Source organism: Periplaneta americana, chromosome 1, assembly GCF_040183065.1.
Source record: "Periplaneta americana isolate PAMFEO1 chromosome 1, P.americana_PAMFEO1_priV1, whole genome shotgun sequence".
Lineage (NCBI taxonomy): Eukaryota > Metazoa > Arthropoda > Insecta > Blattodea > Blattidae > Periplaneta > Periplaneta americana.
The window spans coordinates 26,596,845-26,622,450 of NC_091117.1; the positions used below are offsets into that span (position 1 = coordinate 26,596,845).

The window sequence follows — 25,606 nt, forward strand, 5'->3', positions numbered from 1 at the left end:
TATTATTTATTTTAATATTATATCTGAACTGCGACCGAGCACGAGCGCTGCTCATTCGGTCTCAAATTTTGTTAATACTACTGTATCTTCTTTTTATATTGCTTGTATTATTTTATTTGTATTTCTCTTTGTTTGTTTTGTAATTATATTTCTTTATTCTGTATATTTGAAATAAATAAATTGAAATTGAAATTGAAATTTGTATTGTATAATTGTATTGTGTATTGTATAATTGTATTGTGTATTGTTTATATTGTCGACCTGGTTGGCGAGTTGGTATAGCGCTGGCCTTCTATGCCCAAGGCTGCGGGTTCGACGCCGGGCCAGGTCGATAGCATTTAAGTGATCGTAAATGTGACAGGCTCATGTCAGTAGATTTACTCGCATGTAAAAGAACTCCTGCGGGACAAAATTCCGGCACATCCCGGCGACGCTGATATAACCTCTGCAGTTGCGAGCGTCGTTAAATAAAACATAAAAAAAATGTTTATATTGTGTATACCACTGCCACCGGGTGCTTGCCCACTTGCAGTGTAAATAAATGCATACATACATACAACAGACAGTTTTCGGTGTCAAGAGTGTTATAAACGCGTAGATCTAGAGATGTATTTTGCAGCATCATAATGCATTCTCTCCGTGTATTTTCTTTTCCATGGTATCCATTGCTTTTGCTTGTATTCGGAAATGTTCCGTGCATCGACATATTATCCGTATGTTAAAGCAGGTCTGAGTGGGATTAGATCTGTAAACTTTGCCGAGGAGAAGAAACCATTCGCAAGCTTTTATCCTCGGAAGTGACTTGTGCTGTCTGCATGAGTGCCGGCGGTAGCCTGTTGACGTCAGTCTGTGCAAACACTTCGCGACAACAACAGCGCTTCAAGGAAACGATAGGATAGAGGATCGGGGTCACTTCGCAACTGCGGGCCCTGGAAAAGCGACATAAACTTGCTGTGAATCAGACCAGCGGGCTAATTACGTCTGTATTATTTACATTTCCTATAAAAGGGAACTTACTAAAAATTCTTGAATAAATTATCAAATTTTCGAGACCATTTCGATCACGTATCAATTCACAAATGGAGTGTAACATTCGCTGTATTTCAATCAATCACGGACAACCATCACTGCCTTATCAAATCGATCGAAATATAGAGAAAATTGACCTTGCAATTTTTAAATATAATGAAACTTTTTCTGTCCGTAGACAACTATGATACAATGCTTTGTGCAAAGTTTGAGGCATCAGAACTGCATAGTGTTTAAATTTAAAATATTTAAATTTATCGTATTTTCATAAAATTAGCAATTTTAAACTGTTGTGGCTCCGAAACCCTTTCACCCAATGATCAAAATCATGGTTTATTTTTATGCTGAAAAGTTAAAGTTTATATTGACATGTAAATAGTTTTTATTACTTTTTATGGAAATGGAGAAATTTAGATTTATCTTAATTCAGACACCTTTGCCCAAGAAAAAATATTTTTAAAATATATGGTTAGAATCCGCATTGAAAGTACAAATAAACACATATTTTTTACTGATGGTATGTTGATAAGAAAGTATTGAAAATATCAAATAAAGAAAATGAATAGAACGTGCGTGAACTAACCAGCTGACTGTGAGGCGGGAGCTAGCCTGAGACAAGCAAGGCCAGGTGGCAAACACGTTATGTTTCGTCTAGTAGCGCATAGCTGGGATAGCTTTATCACAAGTTTTCATAAACACAGGAGTAAAATGACGCCCAACGCTCACTTATCTTCAGCTCTCAGCCAGTGCATGCGGTACTGCGTCGTTCAAGTCTAGGCGCGTGACAATAATGTATTTAATACCCTCGAAACTTATTGTCATACCACTAAGCAAACAATGCCTAATCCCTCTTAATAATGCAAGGTTTTTTCTCAATATTTTTTTACATTTTTACAAATGAGCAAACAGCCTAAAAGTAAGTAAAATCAGATTATCTGTCTCTCTGTATACAATAAAAGTAAGGATTACTTCTTATCATAACCTACCAAATGTCAGCTTCAAAATAAGCTCTCGTTTAATGTTCTGCAGTAAATGGTTCCAGAGTTCTGAGCGCTGAAAGAGGCTTGTTTTTCCTAAAAACGCTAAATTTGTCGCTCAACAATACGAAAACCGTTTGACTTTCGATAGTACATTTTTGCAAATGCACTCTCCTCAGCACCTTGTACAAATAGGGAAAAAATTAGAGTATAAAAAATGCGAGGTTTTTTACTGATCGATTTCATATAGAATAGCCCGTATGTATGTATGTATGTATGTATGTATGTATGTATGTATGTATGTATGTATGTATGTATGTATGTATGTATGTATGTATGTATGTATGTATGTATGTATGTGTGTATATGTAGCCTACCGTTGTGGCTGAGGGGTTAGCGAGTCTAATTCCGAACCCAGCGGTCCCGGATTCGATTCCCGGTTAAGACGAGTTTTTGCGGGGTTTTTCCCTCACTCCTATGGATGAATATCAGGTAACTTTATCAGGCGATTGGAACCCCACTCATTTTTGCCACTTCCTTTCCTCCCTCATCATCCCGTTTCTGGTTTATCAGATCACTCTACAGGCGGCCTCCCAAAGCTGCTGACTCTCTCGACCGGCCTCCGTGGAATTAGTTAAGCGACGTTGGATGGCTTCTGCAATGGCACCCGAGGCGGACCTAGTCGGGGAGTAGTTTCGCCTCGGACCGACAGGGGGGCCTTGGGGGAAGTTGCCGAAGCAGGAATGGTATATGGATTCTGTCCGCTATAGGGACCGGTCGTTAAGGGAGTCGTGTGGTTAGGGCGGTGTGCGTAGGGGATCTGTGGCACGCAACTCATTCCATATCGAGGGTTAGCACAATAGTTCTCACTAGGTCGCAGTGCTGAGCCATCCGTGCCCCCCTCAGTTAAATTCCAATTCCACTCCATGTATGTATGTAGCACTGAAATTGGGTATACTCCCGGTGGCAGTGATATAAAATATAGTATATTAGGACACAAGGCTGGGAAGTGGTTTTTACAAAATCGAGGAAAAGTTTGAAAACGAGCAGAGCGAGTTTCCGAGATTTTGTAATGCACTTCACAAACATGTATTGTACAACATTTTTTGCATTTTTTTAAATTACGAATACAATATACACCGTGCCCCGCTTAGAGGGATCGAGAAATAAGTGCTAATTTAAAGAATAAATAATGGTTTTACAACATAACTTTTTGTATAACTTGATGTAAAATCTCTCCGAGTTTCTGAGAATGGTCAATGCAACCCGATGTATGCGTCTCGAGCTACCCTGAAGACATTCAAAAGGTACTCAACCTTCTGCCAAGTGTTCCATAACATTTGTGGAGTGATTAGCGCAGCTGCATTTATAATGCGTTGTCTCAGTTTTTCCAAAGTGTCAACTGTACCACGTTGGTACACAACACTCGTCATAAAGCCCCAGAAAAAGGTCAATGGGCGTCAAGTCGGGTGACTTAGGTGGCCAGGCAAGGATTCCCCTCTTCCGATCAACCTATTGGGAAAGTTTGCAGTAAAGAAGCCACGCACTGCTCTACAGTAATGGGGTGGAGCCCCATGTTGCTGAAAAACCGATTCTGGGAGGAGTTGATCAACAAAAGAAGTTCTGCAGCATCTCAAGATTCACATTCCCTGTGACTGTCGCCTCGATGAAGAAGAATGGTCCAACGACGGAATGTCCTACCGAATGGCGACAGGCTTGCTTCCACGGTAAATGTTAGTGCGCATGAGCATGCAACTGTTTTTAAACCATTGGCGCATAAACTTGGACAGTTTCTGCATCTTATCAGATGTACGTAAATCAAAACAATATCTTCATCTGATTTTAAATGGTTAGTATTTATTTCTCGATCCGTCTAAGCGGAACACGGTGTATTTTGCATTGAAAATTTAGAGCAATATTATTCCAAAGCCTTCGCAAAAATGCACTGTAATTATTGTAACCAAGTAACAGTAAGTGCACTGTGATGTGTCTATTTCAGTATAGTTTTATGTCGTTTTATGTTATGATGAATGGTTTCCCTAGCAACAAGTGTATGGAAATTCTAACTTTCAAGGCCTAACAACAATACCTACAAAAAAAAAAACACGATCGTGCAAAATATATTTTTGTGCGAGATCGTGCGTATTTGCTTGGTTTCAGCACAAAACAAATCCGCGGAAAGTCTAAAATTCCACATTCAGTATTCCCAATCTAACACACATAACAATTTCCCTCTCCTTACTTCTTAAGTGACATATTGATTTTACTGCTTTAGGCTTTTAACATATTATTTTTAGAGACTTTCAATATAGTAATAATTATAAATTGGAAACTTACCACTGCAATTTCACCTAAATTGCACTGTTAATTATTGTTTTTAAATATTTGCAACAATTAAGTAAACTCTACAACTCCACTAAAGTTACTGCATTCGTGATGCAAGTAACATTAAGGAAGCCGTGAAAAAATCAACAAGATTCCAGACTCATCATAGACTGGGGGAAAAAAAAGACAGACATATATCACGGCCTGCTGGAGTATAGTAAGCACAGAAAACATTTTAAAGCAACAATGTTGAAGATAGATATTTTTGTTTTGAAAATTTGCCGTCATTGAACAGAAACCAAGATGGAGATTTCATTGCAACTAATTAGAAATTCCTCTTTCAGGTATGTAATAAACGATCTTCGCACAAAATAATGTACGATACACGAGCGGTATGTTTTCTTTCAATTCTCGGAAATTAAAAAAGCTCAACTACGTTTCGCTTTTTCAAACTTTTCCTCGAACATGAAAACTTCAACATACCGCTCTTGTAACGCATATTACTATTACAGAAGTATTTTACTAGGAAAGAGCTTACAAATCACAATTTTCGAGTTATGACAATATTTTACTGGGAGTGCGATATAAACTGTTTTTAGTGCATTTCTTAAACATGAACAAATGAAACGAACGATGGGCGTCTGAAGCTGCTTCTACGTCGCGATAACTAAAAGCGCTGCTACCGTATAAGTAATACATTGCGATGGCCCGACAGCTTACAGGAATAATTGCATTATTTTCATAAATATAAAGTCGTTCTGACCTTCAATGCGCTGAAGATCTAAAGCAGCTCATAATTATGTGACTAAAATTACTTTACGGAAGTTTGCTTTCTTCATTTTCTTTAAAGACTCCTTGTCGTGCTACGTAACGTAGTTTCGTTAACTTTAATTATAGTAATAACAGCATTATTACGGTACTGTCCTAGACTGTATCTCAAGCAGTAACGTCTCTAGCTGCAGTCCAGGGGATCTGAGAACATTCCCAACAAGGGACAGATTTGCTTCAATGCCGAAGAAACTCTTGAGTCATTTTAGTTTATGTTTCGACGAAACGAGCCAAAATCCTAGTTCTTTAAAACGATTGATGCCATCATAGTTATTTAATATTTTCTTCTTTTTCTCGAGCGTTATTACAACGTTTGTCCAAAAATATATGTAATACATTAAGGTAGCCATTTTCAACCGGTGTGCCGAGAATGATTCACTGGTGTGCACAGTGGGACAGATTGCGATTCTAACAGGAACAAAATCTAATATTGATAAATTCCTTTCGAATGGTTAAAAATATCAAGATGAAAGTAAATCAATATGACATTTGATGAAATATTTTTATGAGAATTATTATTTTAGTATAGAACGCCTATTTGTTAAAAAAAATCATACTGTAAATTTATTTCAACTCAACAACAATGTAATTTTATTGTCTCAACAATAGGATTTGCTCTCCACACAGTAACACAGTATTCGTTAGTGCACTCCACAGACGACAATGTCAATTTACTTGGACTGTTAACAACAATGAACTGTTAATCTTAACTAATATTCACAAAGCACTATTTACAAATCAGAACTGTCAGTTCTCAGTTTTTTTACTAGGTTATTTTACGACGCTTTATCAACATCTTAGGTTATTTAGCGTCTGAATGAGATGAAGGTGATAATGCCGGTGAAATGAGTCCGGGGTCCAACACCGAAAGTTACCCAGCATTTGCTCATATTGGGTTGAGGGAAAACCCCGGAAAAAACCTCAACCTGGTAACTTGCCTCGACCAGGAATCGAACCCGGGCCACCTGGTTTCACGGCTAGACGCGCTAACCGTTACTCCACAGGTGTGGGCCAGTTCTCAGTTCACAGTTCTTCTAGCTCAGTCACTCGAGTTCACAGTATCTCGAACCACAGACCTTCAGAGACAGTCCACTGTACTCGAACTCAGGTCCCTCCTACTGCGGTCCACTGCACTCGAACTCAGGTCCCTCCAACTGCGGTCCACTGCACTCGAACTCAGGCCTTCGGATGCTGACACAGTTGCGGACGCACACTCAAGTCGAACTCCGGTACACAAGACTGGCTGGCTTGCTCTGTTCGCTGACTGTGACAACGCTGGCTTACTGACTGAATGGCTGAATAAACTGAAACTGCTCAAGTTCGCTCGCGTTTCTTCTTTTATAGCTAAACCATAGTTACGAGACATTTCTACGGGTGTCCTCTCGAATTATCTGGATATCTCCACTTCGGACGGACTTCTGGAAGATTCGGGAGGGTCCGTCTCCGCCTTCACTCCGCACGTAGCAGCTGCGCGCGCAACCTCCCCTCGCGCGTCGCAGTAGTACACCGCCCCTCTACCCTCTCAGCATCCAGACGCTCCCCGTACCAGCGTTTCGTCTGCCGCGCGCCCTGTCGGTCGTGAGATCGAACCTCACGTGGCCGTCACAATACAGTAATAGAAATTGCGTACAAATAAGGTAATAAAAAATTAAAGTAAGCAGAAATTACTTCACACACTACTCTGAAGAGAAAAGTAATATATGTAGTAAATTTTATGACTCATGTTCAGAAATCTGAAGTGTCTGTTGTACCTCCAGAAGTGTCGTACCCGTTAGCATTACTGCCGTCCTCATCTTGGGGTTGCAGTTGAGCAGTGCACTCGCAGCTGGTAATTTAGTAGCAGTTTAATTACCTCAACTGACAGTTTTGATTTTCTTGGACTTGGATGCCGATTGATCTGGGATATGATGGGACCAGAAGTTACTAAAAACATGTGTAGGACATCTTCTAAGTTTCTCTCACGAGAACAATTCCTAGCGTGATCTAACCTGTACTTTCGTAAATCTTTATCTCTTGCCTCTTGAGCATCTTCAGATAACACGCCAGTAGGAAGTATTGCAGTTTCTGCAATTTTTCCTCCATATAACAGTATTTTATGCACGCTGGATGCCATGTAGTACCATGGATATAATTGTACATATAGGGTAAATGGGCTGTACCTATCACTGGTGTACTTCTCAAACGCCTCAATATACTGTATATTGAATATCCACATGAAGTGGTGCGTAAAATTACAGAAAATCTGTGAATGGGATCTTACCAATGCCCGTAATATTGGCTGTAATTTGTGGGTTTTCAAAAAAACCGACGTGCAGTATTACCATCATTTGATGTCCCAGGGCCACCAGATTTCGGCTTGTCAATAAGAAGCCCTAATTGAGAGCGAAATCTAGAAATAATCTCCTGTTTTCTAGCTGCAAAAATATCTTTGTTGTTGCCTCTGACCTCCCAAGAACAATGTTTTTAAGAAAATAATCCTTTTCACTATGGCACTGCATCCAACGTCTGTTAAAATTACTTCGAATTTTTTTTTTCAAAATATTATGAATAGTCTACACTTCTCATCATTATAATCACATGTTTCAATACATGATTTGTTCAAACCATATCTATATAGTTCATCTAAGTCGCCACTTTTACTGGAAGTATTGGAAATAGATCACGGCGCGAAATCACTGGTAGCGATTCCGAGTCTGAAAGAAAAAATTAACCACATGCAGGGCGGTCAGTAGGAGCAAATTAAACTAGGTTAGTCATAAAGTACATACTTAAACCTGCATTCTGACATAAAAATAAATGTGACTCTGTGTGACCCTGCTGTTATAAGGCAACGTTTACTTTGATAAATAGTTTTTAAAAATTGCATTTCCCGCCGTTAAGTTAACACGCCGTTTCTAAAAATTCAAAGTTATTATGAACATAAAATTTATATAATAATTATCTACCAACCTTGTTCTTCATTTTCCATTTCAGAGTCACAAAATATTTGACTCCCAGATCACAGAAAACAAGCTTGCTTCTTGCACTATTTCAGTTTGACTGAGCAATAAAACTCGTTACTGTGGGGAATCCTCGTCAACATCATTGTGTGACGTCCGTATGTTTAGTGTCGAAGCTTCTCCCTCATATATAAGCATTCTGTGATTCATTAGCAACAACTTGAGATAGAACACGCTTAAAAATGAGAACATGTGAAAATTGATTTTGTTCCGGCTAGAATCGCAATCCGTCCCATTGTGGTGTGGCGCGAGAAAATGAAAATAGTAAAGGCTGCCGTAGCAAAAATTGGAAAAGTAAAAGTGGAAAAGAGTCGGGGAAAAGGAAAGCCCGTAAGAGTCAAATTTCAGCGAACGCGACAAAGGTCAACATTCAATAAACACATTCCCTCCTAAAACCTGAAAATTCCCCCGACCACTAATTTAGATTATATGAGTGTGCCGCGGGATTTTAAATTACATCTTTAGTGTGCCAGTTGTTGAAAAATGTTGTAAAACGCTGCATTAAGATGCAATAACAATCATTCACCTACTGATAGGTAAGAATCAAATATTTAATAAGAAATTTTGTTATAATTATGTATGTTTAGTTAGCAGTCCGAAGACTTGTTAAAATCTCATAAAAGACATAGATAAGGCATCATCGTGGGACAACTAAGCCAGGAGATAATTGGGTATTGTGGCCAGTTCCTTTTCCCCTCCATTGCATACATCGCTGACTAATGAGAATTGAAATATATACTACATTAATTTATTTTTCCTCTGACTCATATGGTCAAGTGAGATGTACAGCAGTGGCAAAAAAACCGGGCCGATCCTTGTAGCTGATTTCAGAGCCTTGTTCGCTACTGAAAAAATGTTGCGTTGCGCAGCGTCTGAAAGTAATTCATAGCATAATCCGATAGGTAGCGCACATGCATGATGGGTAAAATTATCACGAGCGATAAATCCTCGAACGGTATAAGCCGAGCGTTAGACATTCGTTCTTGTTACAGTGATGAACTGTGTAGTAACATCATAGTTCTTTATCATTTCAAAACTTTGCAGTGTTTAACTAACCTCTCCATAGTACAACTACAAAACTTGCTTTAAAATGTAATATAAATGTTGTAGGTAAATGCTTTTTTTTTTTTTTTTTTTTTTTCCCACACAGAAGTGATTTTGTTTTTGCCATATCTGATAGATGTTATTGGATGTAAATGTAATTATTATAAACGGAGAACACAATCACGATAATGCAAGAACTGTTCAAGTTTTCTAGTAGTAATAATAATAATAATAATAATAATAATAATAATCTCTAATAATTAGTGTATCAATCTTTGCGTCTGTAATAGTTGTGCAGCATGATTATTCGTTTTATTATATTTTCTGTGACGTTATCTCTGTACTAATATTGTTATTAATCTACTGCTATATCAATAATATTATTTGTAAAACGTTTCTACATTGTCGCAGTATATAGGCGGAACACTATGTATGGACCTATCATATTATATATGTGGTAAATCAAATATTGAATAATTATTAATTAGCAATAATAACTGTATATCGAAGTTTTTCATACTATTTTATTTATAACTTCATGTTCCTGTTTTGGTACGTTCCATTGACTGTTCCACTAAACGTTTGTCATAAACGCAGAAAATAAAGCCTTATTTTTACCGTGTGAGCAAAACATATGTGTATCTTATCTGTCGCCTTCCATACAAGATAAGAGATGTCGGTGAGATGACCTTGTACTGTGCTTCTATTTATTACGAGCGTATCACGACCGATCGTATCTCACTCGAGGGTGCGACACTCGACCGAGTTCAAGCGAGCGATTTAACTCCAATGCAGCACTCCGGCACCGACGCTCTGTAGTGAACAAGGCTCTGAAATCAGCTACAAGGGTCGGTCCGGTTTTTTTGCCACTATTGTACTGCCTAGTTAGATGTATCAGCGAGAACCTCAATCAGAGGACCATCATGACATAATGAGAAGTCAAACTGTTCACCTTTGTTATAGTATGTCGTGTTAACAGCCAGTGATTAACCGCACTTTGTAATGAAATGAGGATGTCTCGGTGAACTGTCACACGTGCAAGTCCGAAGTTCCGCGGTTTAGTTCTGACATTATTGTTTGAGTTTCGTAGTGACTGCACATTCAAAATTCCAGTTAAAATACTGTTCAAACAACGTGGCAGGCTGTCTTTTCTTGTCTTTTCCTAGAACATTTTAACTTCTTGGAAGCACTCATCTCAAGCCTTCGCGGTATACTACATCTGTCACTGTTTTTCTATACACGTTAAGATGGGATCAACGATAAAATAAATACAAATTGTGAAGTAACCATATCTATAAAAAAAAAAACATAGGGGTAAAATCCATTTTCTACGCTCAACGATTTGAGTGAAGAGACCCTTTCTCGTATTGAAGTTGAAATCGTAATGGAACATCCAAAATCATTGCCGTTTCAGCTAACAGAAATGAACAAGTTTTGAGAATCGCCGATTTTGGAACGTTCTCTTGTTACAGCAGAGTCTGATTTAAATTATAAATCATCCTCTTTTGATCTCCGCATTTGGGAAGAATCTGCCGAAAAATAGCGCCAACCATCATTGGTACGTGAATGTTGAATTCATCTTAATCATTGTACAGACGTATTAAAACAGTCCAGTTTGATAAAAATGCAACATTACATTTAATTAATGTAATTAATATTATAATTAGATAAACCGTACATTTTTATGTTTATATTTGTTTGTATGCTGTGTTATTAGGGGTGTGATTTTTTTACATTAACGATATATGGTAAAGTTGCCTATTTCCGTGATATCCCTATTCCCGTGATACTTTTTTTTAAATTGAATGTCAGTCAAAGCTTTGCCGTTCGACTACAGCGCCAGACCTCTTTCTCAAAAGAGTGCATCTTTCGTCTACTTTTGAGACATCGGTGAATTTCATAGCAAGGTACCCAAACATGTGATATTCAATTAAAGAAAGTATCACGGAATTAGGTAACTTTACCCTACGCTAAATGTGTTTAAAACTTAATTTTATGCATGGGAAATGTAAGTCCCAATATGAAAATCCAAATTTAAGTGAAATATGCAAATCTAGTCTTTCAGGTAAAGCTCCCTGTAAAGCAGATTTGAATAATTTCAAGGGAAAAATTGTTCCGGGACGCCCGGATCAATTTTTCCCTTGAAATTATTTAAGTGAAATATATTCGCGAACTTTTCGTGGAATCGATATAAATTCATGAAATTACTTCATAATCACGATATATTCAACAGTCGACCTGGTTGGCGAGTTGGTATAGCGGTGGCCTTCTATGCCCTAGGTTGCGGGTTCGATCCCGGGCCAGGTCGATGGCATTTAAGTGTGCTTAAGTGCGACAGGCTAATGTTAGTAGATTTACTGGCATGTAAAAGAACTCCTGCGGGACAAAATTCCGGCACATCCGGCGACGCTGATATAACCTCTGCAGTTGCGAGCGTCGTTAAATAAAACATAACATTAAACATTGAACCCAGGCTCACTTTCATGACAGACTTACAGTAGCTTCGGTAGCTCAGTCAACAGAGCGCATGTTTACGACGATCACGGGCCCGAATTAAGATTCCTGCAATGACCGACAAGTGAGTTGTATTTGTGGTGTTATGAGAGTTCTCCTAGGAGTTCTCCCGTTTTCCGCTTCTTATTACACCAAACTCTCCACAATTATAATCATAATCTCCGTTTAAAAATAGGCATCATTTGTATTTGTGTAGCGCCGTGTAGACCGTTCGCCGTGGTAGTTGTTCCTTGCGATTAAAAAAATTGGTAGATAGCAGCAGTGGTTGATTCTAGTCTATTCATATAGTATATCTGCAGAGAGGAATCTGAGCCATCCAGGATCTGAACCTGACGGGAAGAATGGCGACTCAGATCACCAGGAGCTACGATATTCGAACTTGGCTGCAAAAGAATAATATGTGAAGCGGCAAATGGTGGAGTTAGCTTAGCCGGCCAGTACAATCTGTACAAGCGCAACTCATTCTATAACGGTCCATTAAAAGCCTACTTTGGGTGAAGTGCTTAAGGATGGTCCATGTCCGTCCGATAATTACCAATATCAATTACACTCTCACGCGCAGGCCGTGAGTCACCAAAATGTCCTCTGTGGAGTGTTAATTGGAGCCATAAATAGATTATAATTGTATCATCACACCATGTTGGGGTGGTAATAATTATCTGTGACGACATTTATCAGTTAAGAGGACCGGCCAGAAACAGATTGTGAAAGTCCCGAACTTATTTAGAGAGTTGTGAGTCATAGATTACTTCCGACAAGCCTGCAAGATGAGAAAAGAGGCGTAATAATGATACTGATGCAACTGAAAGTCATTTGTTTTCAGTAGAACGACTTTAACACAGTCTAGTAAAGTTACGAAGCTTGAATTGTTGAGGGTACTAGGAACAATAGACTGTGGCGGTACTAATTCGCATTGTCTGTGATGAGGTGGTAGTAGCGATCCTAGTGGTTAGCAACTATCTATGGATACATATTCCCTACGTACGAATTTCGTGACTGTATATACTAGACTGTGACTTTAATATGTCTTCACATCAGTGTTGCCACTCCGTTTGCAAGACATTATCGTGCAGACACTTAAAAAATTATCGTTTTTGGACAAAGTTATCGTACAGTGCCAATTTTTCTCTTTCTGGGGATTGAAAATATTGTACATGCTTAAAAAAATATGCTTTCGTGAATTTTCCAGTTCTTTAAAACAGTATTTTATTTTATACTTAGTACAATGTTTACTGAAATATGTATTTCTTTAGATTTAAAAATAAAAATAATAATATAATTAACACGAATAAGTCCGCTAGTTAATCAATTAATTATATTCAAGTGTTTTTTTAGTTGGTTATTTAACGACGCTGTATCAACTACTAGGTTATTTAGCGTCGATGAAATTGGTGATAGCGAGATGATATTTGGCGAGATGAGGCCGAGGATTCGCCATAGATTACCTTGCATTCACATTAGGGTTGGGGAAAACCTCGGAAAAAACCAAACCAGGTAACCAGCCCAAGCGGGGATCGAACCGGCGCCCGAGCGCAACATCAGACCGGTAGGCAAGCGCCTTAACCGACTGAGCCACGCCAATGGCTATATTCAAGTATTAAAAGTAGTATACGCAAGATTCAAATTTAAATAATAATAATTTTTATTGGGAATATTCCATTATACAATGGTTCTCCTTCAACTCAAATCAATCTGCTGTCGCCAAACGTTCTTGTCTATATCAATTATCATTACTTACAAGTGAACCGTCCCAGGTCATGTTGCTTGAATTTAATGAAAATGCATATTTAAGCTAATTTGCTTCCGTTAAGAAACGTGGTGATAGTCGTTCGTTTCGCGTTTTCCTCGTTTACGAAATATGACTTGAAAATCGATGCTACTTATGCCGCTTCTTGCGCGCACTCGCATCCTCATAGTTCTGCGACACCGTATCACAGATCTCGCATTAATGCTCTAGTCTATTTTCTCTTTCTTTTAACTCACATTAATACAGTATTTTTGATAAATAAATTATATTCAATTTGAATTTAAAATATGTACTCGTATTAACTTTGTGACTCATCTTAAATTTGATAGTGTGGATTCGAAATGAAATAGTGATCGGGACAAAGAACCCGTGAACAGTACAAACATTTTATATAGGCTGATTTTTCACACTCTCCTGAAACACACACACTGTTTCCAACATGCAACATTGTTGCGAGAACATTATCAAATTTTCTCACATGTTTCTCCGTCACATATCCACACCTCTGCCACGCGTATTTTAGCATGTCTTTTGAGGAAAGTTGAATGAAACTGGTGATACACAACAGAATGTAATGTCATTATGTAGCCCTTACCTTGGAATGGGCTATTCCATCTCAAATCGACCCAAATATAGAGAAAATTGACCTTACAATGTTTAAATACAATGAAACTTTTTCTGTCCGTTGACAACTGTGATACAATGCTTTGTGCAAAGTTTCAGGCATCAGAACTTCATAGCGTTTAAATTAAAAATATTTAAACTTATCGTTAAACTGTTGTGGCTCCGAAACCCTTTCACCAAATGATCAAAATCATGGTTTATTTTTATGCTGAGAAATTAAAGTTTATATTGACATGTAAACAGTTTTTCTTACTTTTTATGGAAATGGAGAAATTTAGATTTTTCTTCATTAAGACGCCTTTGACCACGAAAAAATATTTTTAAAATATATGGTTAAATTCCGTATTGAAAGTACAAATAAACACATATTTTTTACTGATGCACCATTGATAAGAAAGTATTGAAAATTGATATTTTCAATAAATAAATAAATAGTACACGCGTGAACTAACCAGCTGACTGTGAGGCGGGAGCTAGCCTAGGCAAGCAAGGCCAGGAGACAAACACGTGATGTTTCGTCTAGTAGCGCATAGCTGGGCTAGCTTTATCACAAAGTTTTCATAAACACAGGAGTAAAATTACGCCCAAAGCTCGCTTATCTTCATCTCTCGGCCAGTGCGTGTGGTACTGCGCCGTTCAAGTCCAGGCGTGTGAAAATAATTTATTTAATACCCTCGAAACTTATTGCCGAGCCACTAAGCAAACAATGCCGAATCCCTCTTAATAATGCAAGGTTTTTCTCAATATTTTTTACATTTTTACAAATGGACAAAAAGCCTAAAAGTAAGTAAAATCAGATTATCTGTCTCTCTGTATACAATAAAAATAAGGATTACTTTTTATCATAACCTACCAAATGTCAGCTTCAAAATAAACTCCCGTTCAATGTTCTGCAGTAAATGGTTCCAGAGTTCTGAGCGCTGGAAGAGGCTTGTTTTTATAATATGCGCTAAATTTGTTGCTCAATAATACGAAAACCGTTTGAATTTCGATAGTATATTTTTGAAAATGCACTCTCCTCAGCACCTTGTATAAGCAGGGAAAAAATTAGAGTATAAAAAAATGCGAGGTTTTTTACTGATCGATTTCATATGGAATAGCCCGAATGTATCTGGAATATTTTCACAGACAATTTTAGCCTTCGAATTACAATTTTATTTTGTTATATATATATTTTTTTTCGTTATTGGTAACTCTGCTTTATGATTGTGCTAGCAGATGGAGTTACTTGTCTACAATGTGACGCTGAAACGTGTATTCAGGTTACTGCCCAGCATCAGTCCTGATGTATTTTTGTATTTGTGATGATTGGTTAATTAATATTAACCCGGCACACTCACAATCACATTCATACAAATTTCCAGACTCTAGACACCTCTTCAAGAAAAGTTCACCGAGAGCCGAGCCCGGGAATCGAACCCGTTACCTCCTGATCTGGAAGCCACCATGCTGACCAACAGACCACGGAGGCAGTCGACAATTTCCTAAAAATACACATCTAAAGATTGCATATATATATATATAGTAGGTTATTTTACGACGCTTTATCAACATCTTAGATTATTTAACGTCTGAATGAGATGGTGATAATGCCGGTGAAATGAGTCCAGGGTCCAGCACCGAAAGTTACCCAGCATTTGCTCATATTGGGTTGAGGGAAAACCCCGGAAAAACCTCAACCAGATAACTTGCCCCGACCGGGAATCGAACTCGGGCCACCTGGTTTCACAACCAGACGCGCTGACCGTTACTCCACAGGTGTGGACAAGATTGCATAAAATTTGTAGTTATAGAAGGGATAATTTATGTTTTAATTGTCTTACCATGTAAAGTAATGTTTACTTCTTCGTCAGTAAATTAGTGTCATAGGAGAAACTGTACTTAGTGTACCGCAAGAAGAAATACTGCAGTTGAGCCGTGTAATCAATCTGACCACTCCAGGAATCAGTAGTAGTAAATTTTCAGGAGAAACAAAAAACTATCTGGCATGGGTGTTGTTGACACTTCAAATATGAAATTCATAATGCTTTTCTGAAGGTGTTGTAGAAACTTGGAAAAACTAAGTACATTTATAATTTATATTTCCTCATAGTACATGTGTAAATGCAGTTAACTGTGAACAATGACTGTTTTAAGAAAAAATTCTCTGTTGTGACTGAAATGCGCATCTCCTTTAATCTTCATTCCTATGATTAGGACAATTTGAATATGAATGAAACGAATACCGGTACAATATACAATGACCTAAATTTATAGGTTAAAGCAATAATATTGGAATTCAAAATTAAGGTTGATACCTCTCTCCGAGCCTTGAGCAGTACACTGCAAGCATTGTACAAAGAGATATTGGTAACGAGCGCTCGCGATGCTGTGCGGGCAGGCATGTCAATCACACAAGCGTGAGGTGATTATAAAATCCATTCAATATACACAACTCCTGTTTAATCAAATTACATAATAAACTAGCGAGTAAGCACAACTTTTAATTAATGTGTTAGTATCGACTCCATATGGAGAGATTAGGTCACGAATTTATTACATCGATCAACAACAAAAATTGCGACATAAATGAAAAGTACAATTTTTAGCTCATTTTAAACCTCTGCACACGAAAATAATATTTAAAATGTCATTTATTCATTGTTTGCTTAACATATAGCTAACATCTGAAAATTTTCAGTAGTCACTTTCAGGTGAGTTGTAAAGAGAGGTAAAAATTGTAAATTACGAGTATGTTTTATTTAACGACGCTCGCAACTGCCGAGGTTATATCAGCGTCGCCGGAGTGCCGGAATTTGTCTCTCAGGAGTTCTTTCACATGCCAGTAAATCTACTGACAAAGACTGTCGTATCTAAGCACACTTAAATACCATGACCTGGGCCGGGATCGAACTCGGAACCTCGGACGCAGAAGGTCAGCATTCTACCGACTCCGCCATCCAGGCCGACGTAAAAAAAGAGGTAACATCCATAAACACCACGGGCCATATTCATAGACATTCTTAGCGCGGGCTTCCGTTGGATGATCAGCGAACTAACGTTTTTCGTATTCATAAACCAGTGTTAGCGACATGATATGATATGATATGATATGATATGATATGATATGATATGATATGATATGATATGATATGATATGAATCCTGTACAAGTAACTAGTCGATAGCTGGGGCTAGTTTAGCACGCTCATAGCGCGGGCTAGCGAAATGTCTATGCATAGCACCACACGTGTTCTATCTTTATTATCATTCGTTAAGAGACTCATAGCTGAGAATTCAATTCTTTCAAAGTGTTCTGCCCAAGGGCAGATCTTTCACTGCAAAACCAGCATTCTCCAGTCGTTCCTATTTTCTGCCTTCCTCTTTCTCTCTTCATGTGATCTATATATCTTAATGTCGTCTATCATCTGATATCTTCTTCTGCCACTAACTCTTCTCCCGTTCACCATTCCTTCCAGTGCATCCTTAGTAGGCAGTTCCTTCTCAACCAGTGACCCAGCCAATTCTTGTTCCTCTTTCTGATCAGTTTCAGCATCATTCTTTCTTCATCCACTCTTTCCAACACAGCTTCGTTTCTTCCCCTGTCTGTCCATTTCACACGCTTCATCCTTCTCCATATCCACATTTTAAATGCTTCTATTCGTTTCTCTTCACTTCGTCGTAATGTCCATGTTTCTGCCCCATACAATGCTAACTCCACACAAAGCACTTCATTAGTCTCTTCCTTAGTTCTCTCTCCAGAGGTCTGCAGAAGATGCTCCTTTTTCTATTAAAAGCTTCCTTTGCCACTGCTGTTCTCCTTTCGACTTCTTGGCAGCAGTTCATTTTACTGCTTATAGTACACCCCAAGTATTTGACCTAACACTAACCAACAATAATTATAGTAAAATTTTTGCCATTTTTTCTTAATTTTGCAATTTGTAGCTATATTTATGTTTTACTATTTTTAATTTCATTTCATTTATTGCATATTCCATAGCTTTTACATAAGCACTGAAGCTTGAAGACGTGGAACAAGTCAAAATGTTACAAGATTACAATTTATGAGTTCGTCTCCGCTCCCCTGCATGGCTGGTGAATTCCATATGCTTGCTTGGCTTATTTCATCTCTCCTGAGTGAGTACGTTTACCTATTAGAGTCATTAGCTTTCGTGTGTGCGCGCGTGATTGCGTGTTTTTTTTATGAGAATGATTGATGAATTTATTACATTTTTGTTAGATATGTTTAATATAATTTAACACAAATTAGACCTTTTATCTACCTTTTGCTTTCTCGCTCAGCTTTTACATTTTTTTAAATGTTTTGTGTGTGTGTGTGTTTACTCCATTAGCCCTGATCACATAATGTCATGCTGTGATCAAGGACTAGCCCTGGTTATATGATCTGGTACGGCCGTGGAGCTGGGTAGGGCTAGTTAGAAAAAAATACAGATGTCTCCACGTGTAGCCAATTTTGTCCACTCTGGTAATGTCTTAGCTGCTTTCCGTGACCAAGCGTTGGCAAGTCTGGTTTGAATGTATAGGAGCTTGGTTGTCAGGTTGTGCTTCCGATGGAATATGGCGTAAAGGCTTCATAAAGCTTTGTAAAATTATTTTGTCACGTTTCTCTTTATATTTTCGGTATAGGCCTACCATACTTTCTTGCAATGACAGTGTGTATGTAAAAGTTAAAAATGAATGCACGAATAAGGCAGCTTCTTCTATAGGTGGGTAATTAACTGCACAACTACAAATCTCTTGATGCAGGTTTAATAATCACACTTGTCTGTCATTGTGGTTGTGTTGTGTATTACATAATAACTACTATATTGATCTTTTGTATATAATAGACCTAGTATGAATCCTTTCATTGAAAGATAATACTGGGGCGCGCTTTCGTACAGGGGCAGTGGCATTTCCTCTAAGATTAGAGCCTAGTTTAGGTGTGTGTGTGTGTGTGTGTGTGTGTGTGTGTATTAATCTAAAAAAAATGTCATATAAACATGAGCCTTATTGTCATTATTTTCTATCCCCTAATTTTCGATTAATACACACACCTAAACTGGGCTGTAACCTTAGAGGAAATGCCTCTGTCCCTGTACGGAAGCGCCCCCGTCAGCCTGTTAATAAATGAAGTTTATAAAATTAATACACATTAAAATCAATGCAGTAATTCGATAAAAAGTTTAATCCAAAAACTGTTACAGGATGGAACGTTAGAGAACGAAAATGGGTGAAGTGGAAGAAGTACAAGGTCGCAAGGATGTCATGCTTGAAAGGGACCCTTCAGTTGAGGACTCAGAACAACAAAAACCAGTTGTTGTTCATATTCCTCGGGTTGCTGCACGCACCATAACTGGGCCTGCAAACTTGCAGAACCAAGGTGCTATTGATTGGTAAGTATGACGGTGCCTGGTGCAAACTTAACACACGCGGGCCTATCGAGAATTAATTAATGAGAATACTTATTTACTGGCTTCTAAGGAACCCGGAGGTTCATTGCTGCCCTCACATAAGCCCGCCATTGGTCCCTATCCTGAGCAAGATTAATTCAGTCTCTATCATCATATCCCACCTCTCTCAAATCCATTTTAATATCTTCCCAACAATGTCTCGGCCTCCCCAAAGGTCTTTTTCCCTCCGGCCTCCCAACTAACACTCTATATGCATTTCTGGATTCGCCCATACGTGCTACATGCCCTGCCCATCTCAAATGTCTGGATTTAATGTTCGTAATTATGTCAGGTGAAGAATACCGTACAATGCGTGCAGTTCTGTGTTGTGTAACTTTCTCCATTCTCCTGTAACTTCATCCCTCTTAGCCCCAAATATTTTCCGAAGCACCTTATTCTCAGACACCCTTAACCTATGTTCCTCTCTCAAAGTGAGAGTCCAAGTATCACAACCATAAAGAACAACCGGTAATATAACTGTTTTATAAATTCTAACTTTAAGATTTTTTGACAACAGACTGGATGATAAAAGCTTCTCAACTGAATAATAACAGGCATTTCCCGTATTTATTCTGTGTTTAATTTCTTCCCGAGTATCATTTATATTTGTTACTGTTGCTCCCAGGTATTTGAATTTTTCCACCTCTTCAAAGAATAAATTTCCAATTTGTCTTTTCGGGATTTACTTCCAAACCTATTTCTTTACTTGCTTCAAGTAAAATTCCCAAATTTTCCCTAATCGTTTGTGGATTTTCTCCTTAATTATGTAGTACCGCGTCCTATCTTAAATTCGTACCCTCACGCTGAACTAATTATGACATGACAGACGTTTATCATTGTGATTCTTCTGTTGTTTGAAAGTAATTGTACAAAATAGGTACCGGTATGAGTTGTTGCAAACATATTGTAACACTGAAATTCATATCATAGGAGTTTTCTTGACCTTTTTTTCCTTTAAGAGTTGCTCAACTCATTACTTTGCTTCCTCAAGTTATTTCTGAACAAAGGTCGCTATCTTCTTCCTGCCATCTGTTCTACGTATACTTTTATCACCCCTATGTCATAATCTTGTTGCTTTAGGTCATATTAGGTGAAAGGGTGGAGAGTGACCTATCCTCGGCATTATCCTTACTCATGACACAAAGTATAAACTGGAAATATTATAATGTAATAAAATATTGATTCAGAAATTTTCACGGAAATGGTTTTCGGGTAGAAATGTATCAAGGAAGTGCCTAATATTTACTTGCATCATTTGGTATTTTTCTTCTCCAGGACTGATAAACTTACTGGACCCAAGAAATACATTTCCATTTTTTGTGTTTCCCTTTTGAGAACTAATAATAGGCCCAACAAATAGGTGCGCCTTTTCTTGTCTTTTCCTCTCGAGCATTGGTGACAGGCCCAACAAATAAAATAATTTATGGTGCTACAGCCCATGAAGGGCCTAGACTGACCAGCCGGCTGCTGGCCTCACACCCACATGTCGAAGCAGAGGTGGACAAGCATTCAACCAGATTGGAGGTATCGTGTGGTTAGCACGATGGCCCAACAAATAGGTTCTCCTTTTCTTGGCTTTACCTCTTGGGCCCTCTCGAGCATTGGTAACAGGTCCTACAAATAGGTGTTCCTTTTCTTGTCTTTTCCTCTCGAGCACTGGTAACAGGCCCAACAAATAGGACTCTCAATTCCTTTTCTTTCTCTCTGGAGGACTTGTAATGGCCGCAAAATATAGGTTCCCCTTTCCTTGTCTTTACATCTTGAAGACTGGTAACGAATCCAAAAAAATAGGTTCCTCTTTCCTTGTTTTTCTCTCTCGAGGACTAGTAATGGATGCAAAAAAATGTTCCCTTTCCTTGCCTTCCTCTCTCAAGAACTGATAATAGATCTAAATAATAGGTTCCTCTTTCCTTGTCTTTCTCTCTCGAGAACTGGTAACAATCCAAAAATATTTTCCTCTTCCTTTCTCTTTCTCTCTCAAGGATTGGTAATACATCCAAAAAAATATCTTCCTCTTTCCTTGTCTTTCTTTCTCTAAGACTGATAATGGATGCAAAAAATATGTTCCACTTTCCTGGTAACAGATCCTACAAATAGGTTCCTCTTTTGTTGCTTTTCTCTCTCGAGAATTGGTAAGAGATCTAGAAAAATATCTTCTCGAGGACTGGTAATGGATTCAAGAAATTGGTTCCCTTTCATTTTCTTTCCCTGTTGACTAGTAACAGATCCAAGAAATAGTTTCCCCTTTCCTTGTCTTTTCCTTTTAAGGACTAAGTAATGGATCCAAGAGATAGGTTCCCCTTTCCTTTTAAGAATTGTAACAGACCCAAAAAATATGTTCCTCTTTCCATGTCTTTCTCTTCGAGGACTGATAATGGATGCAAAAAATATGTTCCTCTTTCCTTGTCTTTCTCTCTCTAAGACTGATAATGGATGCAAAAAATATGTTGCACTTTCCTTGTCCTTCTCTCTCGAGGATTGATAATGGATGCAAAAAATATGTTCCTCTTTCCTTGTCCTCTCTCGAGGACTGATAATGGATGCAAAAAATATGTTCCTCTTTCCTTGTCCTTCTCTCTCGAGGACTGATAATGGATGCAAAAAATATGTTCCTCTTTCCTTGTCCTTCTCTTTCGAGGATTGATAATGGATGCAAAAAATATGTTCCTCTTTCCTTGTCCTTCTCTCTCGAGGATTGATAATGGATGCAAAAAATATGTTCCACTTTCCTTGTCCTTCTCTCTCGAGGACTGATAATGGATGCAAAAAATATGTTCCTCTTTCCTTGTCTTTCTCTCTCTAAGACTGATAATGGATGCAGAAAAATATGTTCCACTTTCCTTGTCCTTCTCTCTCGAGGATTGATAATGGATGCAAAAAATATGTTCCTCTTTCCTTGTCTTTCTCTCTCTAAGACTGATAATGGATGCAAAAAATATGTTCCACTTTCCTTGTCCTTCTCTCTCGAGGATTGAAATGGATGCAAAAAATATGTTCCACTTTCCTTGTCCTTCTCTCTCGAGGATTGATAATGGATGCAAAAAATATGTTCCTCTTTCCTTGTCTTTCTCTCTCTAAGACTGATAATGGATGCAAAAAATATGTTCCACTTTCCTTGTCCTTCTCTCTCGAGGATTGAAATGGATGCAAAAATATGTTCCACTTTCCTTGTCCTTCTCTCTCGAGGATTGATAATGGATGCAAAAAATATGTTCCTCTTTCCTTGTCTTTCTCTCTCTAAGACTGATAATGGATGCAAAAAATATGTTCCACTTTCCTTGTCCTTCTCTCTCGAGGATTGAAATGGATGCAAAAAATATGTTCCACTTTCCTTGTCCTTCTCTCTCGAGGATTGATAATGGATGCAAGAAACATGTTCCTCTTTCCTTGTCTTTCCCTCTCGATGTCTGGTAATGGATCCAAAAAATAGGGGTCCCTTCCCTTTTCTTTTCCTCTTAAGGACTAGTAACAGATCCAAGAAATATGTTCCTCTTTCCTTGTCTTTCCCTCTTGAGGACTAGTAACGGATGCAAAAAATAGGTTCCCCTTTCTTTGTCTTTCTCTCTTGAGGACTGGTAACAGACTCGTCACATAGGTTCTCCTTTCGGAATTACAAAACATGCCTTTTGTGTGGAATGCAAAAATTGAAAGTTGTATCTTCTTATTTGTGTGTATAGTAAATTATATTCATTTTCCAATGACTTGTAAATGACAATTGAAAATAACTATGGTACATAGAAGCAAGAATTTTACTACTAACATGATAAAGAATTGTAATGTTATGAAATTCCTATGTCATATGAGGAAGTAGGCTATGTCATCGCTGTGGCTCCAAAATTCGCTGTGTATTTTTTAAAAGATTTTTCAGTAGAAAGAAAATGTCATTGTCACTTTTAATTCCTTTGATTTTCAAAGCTACTTTCGGTATAATTTCAATCATTACAAGAAAAATCATGAAAGTAGCTTTGAAGATAAAGGTAATTAAAAGTGGCAATGCTTTTTTCTTTCTGCTGCAAAATCTTTTTAAAAACACATACGGTAGCGGGATTTTTTAAAAGTAACTTGTTATTGTAATAATGTATTCGAGGAAACTGAATACAGAGAAATTTTGAAATTTTTTAAGGATTCTGCTGTAATATTTAACTGATAATATTTATTTTGTAATAATAAAAGTACTTTGTTGTTGTTCATACACTGTCCCTACCTTTTTTTTTCAGGGGTCATCATGGACTGTTGGCGTATGGTTCAAATTACACAATAGTAATAATTGATACAAAAAATGTTCAACCAATACAATGTCTTGATAAACATAAGTCCATGGTGAACAAGGTAAGATTGAAATTGAAAGCACATTATTTTATAAGTATATTCGATACTAAAAAACTTCTATATTGTACCTTTATACCAGTAAATGCAAGATTTATGGAGGCTGTTCAGAAACTTTCCAGATTTGGATACAATGAATAATGGAAGTTTTTGTTTTATTTCTCTTTTTCTTAAAAAAAATATACACACACACACACACACACACACTAATGGCTGCTACTTGACTTTTCATCATTCACCTATATGATGCCAGTTGTGTAGACTAATTTACCGACCAAGTCATTCCAGATTGCACCAGTGAAGGCTGGTCTATACTGCACTCTCAATAATAATAATAATAATAATAATAATAATAATAATAATGATTTTTTGGGTTCCCACAGGGGAATTGGAGCTTCATGTCATTTAGCTTTAGTAGCATATCCCTTAATTCAGCTCCTCTTCTGCTAATAACGCCATATCATCAGCAAATCTTATGCACTTTATTCTTCTTCCTCCTACTATCGCTCCTCCCATATTCTGAAAAACAAGTTCTTCACTAAATTCTCTAAGTAGATGTTGAACAGGTTAGGTGGTAAAGGGCATCCTTGATGTACTCCTCCCTGTATTTCATTTTCCTTTGACTTTTCTTCTCCTAATCTGACTTTGACTCGTTGTTTCATATAAGTTAAAGGTTCCTGAACAGCCCCCTCTCTTTTCAATTCACGCCAATTTCCTTTAGGATCCCCATCAGTTTACTCCAATCCACTCTGTTAAACGCCTTTTCTATTTATAACCTAAAATATGTTTATAGTATGTGGTAGTAGTAATCATCCTGCCTAAGGTTTTTCCGTGGTTTTCCTAAGGCACTAAGACAAATGTCGGGATGAGCCCTAAAAGAAATGGGCCACGGACCTGCACTCATATCCCCATGAACCCCTTAATTATTAAAAATTAATTATTAATTATATCTATCCTAAATTCATAAATCAATCGACCTGTTACCTGAAAGCCAAATTGGCTAGTCTCTTATATTGAGACAACTCATCCTGCCTAAAGTATTTCCGTGGTTTTCCTAAGGCGTTAAGACAAATGTCGGGATGAGCCCTAAGAGAAATGGGCCACGGACCTATATGCCCTTCCCCATAAGCCCCCCTTTTTCTAACAAATAACTTAAAGCCCTAGTTCAGAGTATATAAATTATGAAATACATGTGCAACATCACACATGTCGCAATGCGAAAGGACAGGGGACCTTTCAATTTGCAGATTCAGAATTCACGGTGTCTCTCCTGGCGGTCTTCACCTGCCTTGTCATCGAACAACAGACGACAGAGTCTTCTCGACTCCTCCTGCACTGCGAAATGACAGTTCATTTCAATATGCAGATCTAAACCAGCCATCTCCTCGTCCCGTCCCGTGATCATTTTGATCACATTTCCATCCCCCTCGTGTATGTGATACCTAAGAGGTTACGTCCATTTTCGGTTTTCCCCTTCAAAATTTTCTAGAGCTCCTTCAGTGGAGCAGCGTAACCCAGAGTGAGACTAGTGGCCAACAGGCTTGGAGCTCACATATTTAGTTTCTTACAGCCCCCAACCCCTTGCAAGGACGCGTTTTGCGTACCTTTTAAATTTTTTCCTCCATATTCTCCTCTCTTTTTCGATTTCGATAGTATGTGGATAGGCTTTATTTTCTTATCAGATTGTTGCTATAAAATGGATTGCCACAATTGATTATCATCATTTCAATAACTTTCACAGATTTGTGATTTGAATCATTGA

At 37.9% G+C, this 25,606-nt stretch overlaps 1 protein-coding gene across 1 annotated transcript in view; it reads left to right on the plus strand.

Annotated features, from left to right (window-relative positions):
- Positions 1-18,580: 18,580 nt before the first annotated feature.
- The window catches only part of LOC138692656 (WD repeat-containing protein 11-like), a 66,621-nt gene continuing 59,595 nt past the window's right edge, over positions 18,581-25,606 (plus strand). The window contains exons 1-3 of the mRNA XM_069815802.1: positions 18,581-18,792; positions 19,273-19,461; positions 23,736-23,847. Coding sequence (XP_069671903.1) covers positions 19,295-19,461; positions 23,736-23,847 — 279 coding nt within the window. The 5' untranslated portion in view covers positions 18,581-18,792; positions 19,273-19,294. The remainder of the gene's footprint in view (positions 18,793-19,272; positions 19,462-23,735; positions 23,848-25,606) is intronic.